Source organism: Oryctolagus cuniculus, chromosome 13 (assembly GCF_051225735.1).
Source record: "Oryctolagus cuniculus isolate XC-2025 breed Fujian yellow rabbit chromosome 13, ASM5122573v1, whole genome shotgun sequence".
Lineage (NCBI taxonomy): Eukaryota > Metazoa > Chordata > Mammalia > Lagomorpha > Leporidae > Oryctolagus > Oryctolagus cuniculus.
The window spans coordinates 102,005,975-102,014,100 of NC_142879.1; the positions used below are offsets into that span (position 1 = coordinate 102,005,975).

The 8,126-nt window shown below is 44.8% G+C and overlaps 1 protein-coding gene across 1 annotated transcript; it reads right to left on the bottom strand.

The window, feature by feature from the left end:
- Positions 1 to 4,153: 4,153 nt before the first annotated feature.
- Positions 4,154 to 4,877, bottom strand: LOC100358370 (large ribosomal subunit protein eL15). The gene has a single exon (XM_002717298.6). The coding sequence runs from the start codon at positions 4,818 to 4,820 to the stop codon at positions 4,206 to 4,208; it is 615 nt and encodes a 204-aa protein (XP_002717344.2). The 5' UTR covers positions 4,821 to 4,877; the 3' UTR covers positions 4,154 to 4,205.
- Positions 4,878 to 8,126: the final 3,249 nt, after the last annotated feature.

The following is an 8,126-nucleotide window of genomic DNA, read 5'->3' on the forward strand; positions in this document are numbered from 1 at the left end:
TTGGAGGAGAGAATCAATGAGGTGGGGAGAAAAGAAGTTAAAGAGGAGAATTCCTAAGATAGAGTTTTAAAACAACTAAAGGAGAGGAATTAACACCGAATGTGCTGAAGCAAAATATTGAACTGTCAGTAAAACTTGATCCAGACCTACAAAAAGGACGCATCCACAGACAACCCCCTGCCGCCTCCAGGGAACAGTCAACCCCACACAGCAACTCTGTCCTGGGGGAGAAGGTGGCTCCAGGGTCTGATCCAAGCAGCTGTTTCATCTCTCTCTCTCTCTCTCTCTCTCTTTTTTTTTTCATTGCCAAGCGACAGTTTCACCTCCTTGCTCTCTTCCATCTCCCCCAGTGTTCAGGTTTATTTGTTTTGATGCAAATGATTTTCTACCTTACGACACATATACACTGATGGGGGCTAAAATGTTCTGTGGAATTTTATATTTAAAATTTTTCCTTTCTGGACCTCTACTTCTAAACCTTATTTTTTTTTAACTTTATAAGTGTTTTTTGTTCAAATGATTGGGTTCTGGTTCAAGATGACAGATTAAGCGCATACATTTTCTTTCCCTTCCAAATGCCTGTTGCAATGAGATAAAATGCGTTTTAAAATTATATTCATTGCCTATTGTTGTATAACAAACAACTCCAAAACTTGGGGTTTAACATAACATTTTTTGAATCTCAGTTGTAGGGGAGAGGGGTCAGAAATTGGGGAGCAGATTAGTTAAAATTTTCTGGTTTAGGGTGGCTCCCAAGGTTGCAATCTCAATGTAGGCTGGTGGGCAGATGTGTGGTGCAGCTGTTAAGATGCCCCGTGGGCCACCCACATTCTATATTGGAGTGCCTGGGTTCAAGTCCCTGCTTGGCTCCTGAGTCCAGCTCCCTGCAATGCAAACCCCAAGAGGCAGCAGTGATAGCCCAAGCAGCTGGGTCCCTGCTACCTACGTGGGAGACTCTGGTTGAGTTCCTAGCACCTAGCTTCAGTCTGGCCTATTCCTTGCCTTTGTGGGCATTTGGAGAGTGAACCAGCATATGGCAAAAACCTTCTCTTTTTCTCTCCCATTTACATAAAAATAAATAAATAAAAATTCACAAAGCTGTCAACTGGGGCAGCAGTCATCTGAAGCTTTGGCCGGGCTCCAGGTCTCCGTGTCCCCATCAGGCTTCCGTGGCTGTGGGCAGGGACTCTGTGGTGACCGCTGCCAGACCGGCACCCGGCACACAAAGCGGGTGTTTGATAAACATGTACTGTCGAACTGAACAGTCTTCCCTAAAGCACTGGATGCACGTCTCTTTCCTGCACGTAGTGTTGGGGCCACTTTCCCTGACTGCTTCTATAGCTGTTCACTTCCTATTAATTTTCAAAAATCATTATTTATTTGAGAGGGAGAGAGAAAGAAAGAGAGAGGGGGGAGAGAGAAAGAGAATCTTCGACTTACTTCTTCAATACCCTAATGCCCATTGTAATGGCCCAGAGCTGGGCCAGGCCACAGCCAGGATGGGAGCCAGGTGTGCGGGGAGATCTGTGGAGAGCAGTGGTTGGACTGGGATGTACTTGAGGAGGAGAGAAAAGAGCATCAGTTCCCACAATGAGCTCTCCCCTCTCCCGTCAGCACGGCTGTTACCCAAACGACAGAGGGCAACAGATGCTGACAAGGAATTGGACAGCGGGGAACTTTTTAAACTTTTATTTTTTTTTATTTGACAGGTAGAATATAGACAGTGAGAGACAGAGAGAAAGGTCTTCCTTCCGTTGGTTCACCCTCCAAATGGCTGCTACAGCTGGCGCTGTGCCGATCCGAAGCCAGGAGCCAGGTGCTTCCTCCTGGTCTCCCATGTGGGTGCAGGGGCATCCTTCACAGCCCTCCCAGGCCAGAGCAGAGAGCTTAACTGGAAGAGGAGCAACCAGGACTAGAACCCGGTGCTCCTATGGGATGCCGGAGCCACAGGCAGAAAATTAACCAAGCGAGCCACGGCACTGGCCCCGGAACTTTCTTTTTTTAAAAATTTATTTATTTTACTTGAAAGTCAGAGTTACACAGAGAGAGAAGGAGAGGCAGAGAGAGAAAGAGACAGAAAAAGAGAGAGGTCTTCTTTCCAATGGTTCACTCCCTAGTTGGCCACAACGGCCGGAGCTGCGCTAATCCGAAGCCAGGAGAGTCTTCTGGGTCTCCTTTGTGGGTGCAAAGGGCCCAAGGACTTGGGCCATCCTCTACTGCTTTCCCAGGCCGTAGCAGAGAGCTGGATTGGAAGTGGAGCAGCTGGGACTCGAACCAGTGCCCATAAGTGATGCAGACACTGCAGGCAGTGGCTTTACCCGCTATGCCACAGCGTTGGCCCCAGCGGGGAACATTTATATGCTATTGGTTGGAATGTAAGTTAGTGCAGCCACTGTGGAAAACAGGGTGGAGATTTCTTTAAGAACTAGAACTAGACTTGCCATGTGCTCCAGTAAGCCCACTACTGGGTATATACTCAAAAGACTTGAACACAGTGAATCAGAGAGATAGCTGCACCAACATGTTCACAGCAGCACTGCTCACAGCAGCCGAAATGTGGGACCAATCCAGGTGTCCATCATCAGATGAATGGACAGGGGCTGGCGTTGTGGTATATGGGGTAAAGCTGCCACCTGCTATGCTGGCATCCTGTATGGGCGCCAGTTCAAGACTGGGCTGCTCCACTTCCAATCCAGCTCTCTGTTATGGCCTAGAAAAGCAGTGGAAGTACTTGGGGCCCTGAACCTATGCGGGAGACCCAGAAGAAGCTCCTGGCTTTGGATCGGCACAGCTCCAGCTATTGCAGCCAACTGTGGAGTGAACCAATGGATGGAAGACACCTCTCTCTCTCTCTTTCTCTCTCTCTCTCTCCACTTCTCTTGCTTTCTGTGTGTAACTCTGACTTTCAAATAAATAATAAAAATAAAATCTTAAAAAACAGGTGAATGGATAGAGAAAATGTGGTATTTGTACACAGTGGAATATCATTCATCTGTAAAGAAGAGTGAAATTCCACCATTTGTGGCAAAATGTTTGCAACTGGAGGGCATCATGTTGAGTGAAATAAGCTGGACGCAGAAAGACAAACAACACATGTTCTCCCTCATATGTGGGAGCTAATTTTTTTAATGAAATAAATGCAGGAAGAAAGAAATGCCGGTGTGTACTGCTAGGCTGCAAGTGCAGCTGAAGTGACGCCTGACTGACAGCAGGGACTCCAGGTTAGAGCACCCGAGACTCCACCCTGAGAACGCACCCCCACCGCGAGACTATGGTCTGGACTAACTAGGGTCTAAAACTAAGACCATGACAGTGCTCTGCATCCTGCTTGGCAAAACACAGACATCCTCTAGCATGACTGCTCAAGCTTCAGACAGGCTGTGCCTGGATTAACATCACGATTGTAATTGGTCTATGCCCCACACAGGATTTTTTTTTTTTGACACGCAGAGTGGACAGTGAGAGAGAGAGAGACAGAGAGAAAGGTCTTCCCTTGCCGTTGGTTCACCCTCCAATGGCCGTTGCTGCTGGTGCGCTGCAGCCGGCGCACTGCGCTGATCCGATGGCAGGAGCCAGGTGCTTCCTCCTGGTCTCCCACGGGGTGCAGGGCCCAAGCACTTGGGCCATCCTCCACTGCACTCCCGGGCCACAGCAGAGAGCTGGCCTGGGAGAGGGGCAACCAGGACAGAATCCGGCACCCCGACCGGGACTAGAACCCGGTGTGTCGGCGCCGCTAGGCGGAGGATTAGCCTAGTGAGCCGCGGCGCCGGCCCCACACAGGATTTAGGTCAGTACCTGGACTAATGTCAAGACTGTAATTGGTATTATCAAGACTACAATTGATATTAGATTTGCATATGCTTTTAGGTCAGCTTGACCCTAGCAACCATGCATTTCCACTCCCCTCCTTGTGGTTTTTGCCTTTATTTTTTTTTCCTCTTTTAAAGAGTTTATTTTACACCTATTTTACCACACAGCATGTTTTAAACACTGACACATGAATCCCCTAATAAGATGAAAGTTTACCTTATTAGAAACAAGATACACCAGTCTCCAAACATTATTGTACTTTTAACTTTCATAATTTGACAAAGCATTCATGAAATTATTGGCAGACTAGTTTTAACAGACAAATAACACCTTTAAACAGACATTGACTGTCCTAAATGGTTTATTAGGTATGAATTTTACAAACATTACTTGAGTTAGCGGTAACGGTGCAGCTGGAGGGTATTGCGCCTTCTCCAGGCTGCACGGCGAGAACCACCAATAGTGTGGTGGAACTTGTGACCCTTTCCAAGGCCACGACTCTTGCGGCCTGCAGATGTCAGCCCACGCATTTCCCTGTGCTTGTGGACTGGCTTGGTGATCCACTGGGTGTCAGGATTTCTTCTGATGGCTTTATGGAATGGATCAATGAGGATAACCTCAAAGAATTTGTACGTGGAATCTTCACCAACCCAGTAAGAATTCAGGACTCTCAGAGCTCCACAGTGGCGCCCAGCTCGTTCCTCGGCAACAGACTGAAGGCTTCGTGCAAACTTGAGCTGGTTAACGCCATGATGGACAGGCTTGCCGTAGGTCGCACCCTTGGGAACCGGGCGCTTGCGGCCACCACGGCGCACACGAATCCTATAGATGACATAACCTTGTTTGGCCTTGTAGCCCAGCCTGCGCGCCTTGTCGGGCCGCGTGGGGCGCGGCGCCCTGTGCAGCGCCGAGAGCTGGCGGTACTGCCAGCAGCGGACCCGCAGGAGAAAGCGCATCACGTCCGACTGCTTCTTTCTCCATAGCTCCTGGATGTACTTGTACACGCCCATCCTGGCTTACCTGATGGCTGCCGGCAGACGGAAAGGCGGTTTTTGCCTTTATAAACCCTGTTGCTTTGAGCTTTGGGATTGAGAGTTCTTTAGGGCATGAGCCTGTTCTTGACTTCTAGCAAATAAAGGAGTGTCAAATTTTATCAATGTGTGGTTCTCCTCTGTTTGTACTTGCTCAGGCACAATGCAGCGTTCTGTCAATTTGTTTTAAATCTCTGTCAAATTGTTAAAAATTATATTCTACTATTGTTTTAATGATTTTATGACCTTTTAGAGTGTACTTATATGAGTGAAGTTGAACATGTTTTCATTTGATTATTGTTTACAGCCCTCACCTATTTTCCTACTGGACTATAGGGTCTTTTTACTTTTTATTTGTTGATCTCTTTACTTAATGAAGCATTAAGCCTTTGGCAATGTAAATTAAAGATATGCTGTCTCAAAAAGAAAAAAAAGAATAGATATTAAAAAAAGAAACAAATAAAGAGGCACACATGAAAAAAGAACAAAAATTCACAATAGCAACAAGAGCTGTTTACATAAAAACTTCTTGGGGCCTGCATTGTGGCACAGGGTGCGTAAGCCACCACCTAGGATGCCATCATCTCCACTTCTGCATAGCTCTCTGCTAAATGTGCCTGGGAAAGCAGTAGAAGGTGGCCCAAGTACTTGGACCCTAGCGCCCATGTGGGAGACCTCGATAAAGCTCCTGGCTCCTGGCTTTGTCCTGTCCTAGCCTAGGCTGTTGTGGCCACTTGGGAAGTGAACCAGCAAATGGAAGATTCTCTTTTTCTCTTTCTCTCTCTCTCTCTGTAACTCTGCCTTTCAAGTAAATAAATCTCAAACAAAAAAGTTCATGAAAAAATAGAATTAACTCTACTGTTTGGGGCAGTGTGTGAGATCCCAGTGGAAAGAACGGGCCATCAAAGAAGGAGGTACCTTTCTCTGAAGGGAGGAGAGAACTTCCACTTTGACTATGGCCTTGTCTAAACAAGATAAGAGTCGGTGAACTCAAAAGGTTTCCAGCCTTGGCAACTCACGACAAGAGCCTAGGGAGATTACTGACGCCATAAACAAGAGTGTCAATTGTTAAGTCAACAGCAGGAGTCACTGTGCACTTACTCCTCATGTAGGATCTCTGTCCTTAATGTGTTGTACAATGTGAATTAATGCTATAACTAGTACTCAAACAGTACTTTACACTTTGTGTTTCTGTGTAGGTGCAAACAGTTGAAATCTTTTCTAAATTGATCTTTTGTATATAAAGAGAATTGAAAATGAATCTTGATGTGAATGGAATGGGAGAGGGAGCGGGAGATGGGAGGGTTGCGGGTGGGAGGGAAGTTATGGGGGGCAAACCACTGTAATCCATAAACTGTACTTTGGAAATTTATATTTATTAAATAAAAGTTAAAAAATAAACTCCAAAAAAAGAAAAAATAGAATTAAAAGATAAATTTATTTTTTAAAAAAGGGATGAGTTTATTTTAAGAGAAGACATGAATAAATGAAGAGATATACTGTGTTCCTGCATATGCATGTTAATAATAACATTAATATTTCCAAAAGTCCACATTTTTTTAAACTTTTATTTAATGAATATAAATTTCCAAAGTACGACTTATGGATTACAATGGCTTCCCCCCATACCGTCCCTCCCACCCGCAACCCTCCCCTTTCCCACTCCCTCTCCCCTTCCATTCACATCAAGATTCATTTTCGATTATCTTAATATACAGAAGATCAGCTTAGTATACATTAAGTAAGGATTTCAACAGTTTGCTCCCACACAGAAACATAAAGTGAAAAATAATAGATGATTTTTTAAATGATGATGAAATCAGATCAGACCTATTATCATGTTTAATCCCAGTGAGAGTCAAGTTGGGAATTGATAATTTTTTTTTTTACAGAAGATCAGTTTAGTATGCATTAAGTAAAGATTTCAACAGTTTGCACCCCCATAGAAAGACAAAGTGAAATATACTGTTTGAGTACTTGTTACAGCATTAAATCTCAATGTACAGCACATTAAGGACAGAGATCCTACATGAGGAGTAAGTGCACAGTGACTCCTGTTGTTGACTTAAAAAATTGACACTCTTGTTTATGGCATCAGTAATCACCCACTGGGATCTCACTCGCAGAGATCTTTCATTTAGGTCATTTTTTTTTTTTTTTGACAGAGTGTCTTGGCTTTCCATATCTGAAATAGTCTCATGGGCTTTTCAGCCAGATCTGAATGCAAACCTCAATGAAAATCCTAACGGGATCTGATGTGTGTGTCGGCCAGCTGATTCTGAGGGTCACTGACAGGGCACGCTGTGCACACGATTTCTAAGAGGACTGCTCTTCTAGACATAGAAACGTTCCCAGGTGATTGAGATGGTGAGATTCTCGTGCACGAATGAGCACGTGTGTGGATGACACCGAGAGTCATCGTGCTTCACGTGCTACAGAAATGCTGTGGTTCATGGAAAAAGAGAAAACTCAACAGCAGTGGAGAAGAGAAGGCGCCATAAACGGTGTTCAGAGAATTGGGTTACATTTGTAACAAACGCTCAAACAACTGTCTCTCGCTGAAACGACATCCAACCATTCACATCCGACTTGTATTCTTTTCTTTATTTATGGATCTTCTAATTTAATAACAAGCTACAAACTTCCTGTCTCACAACACACAAAAGCATCAGTTCCAGATATCTTAAAAAAGTAAATGTTAAAGAAAGAATGACTTTAAGGAAACACAGGAAGCTATTTTTGTAACCTTGTTGTGGTGAAAGGTTTCCTTAGCAGGCCACAAAACCCAAAAGCAGTGAAGAAATTTATGGGCAGATTCTTAAAAAATGTACAACTTTTGCATATCAGGGGGATTTGTGACTCAAGGTAGAAGTTAGCTACAGAACTGAAGAGAAATATTTGCTATACATATTGTTATAAAAAGATACATATTGATATATCAAGAGCCACCGTAAGGCAATAACATAATCAACTCAATTAAAATTAAAATTGGGGGTGGGCCAGTGATATGGTGACATCAGCATCCCATATCAGAGTTCCAGTTCAAGTTCCCACTGCTCTGCTTCCAATCCAGTGTCCTGCTAATGTGCAGGCAATGGAAGACGACCCAGGCACTTGGGCCTCTGCAACCGATGCAGGAGACCTGGATAGAGTTCCTGGCTCCTGCTTTTGGCTGAACCCAGACCCAACTGTTGTGAGCATTTGGGACCTGAACCAGTGGATAGAAGATCTGTGTGTGTGTGTGTGTGTGTGTGTGCCTGTCTCATACTCTCGCTGTGTCACTCT

What these genes read in the sequence shown, in the direction of transcription:
- LOC100358370 (XM_002717298.6), bottom strand. Translation starts at nt 4,820, where the DNA reads ATGGGCGTGTACAAGTACATCCAGGAGCTATGGAGAAAGAAGCAGTCG.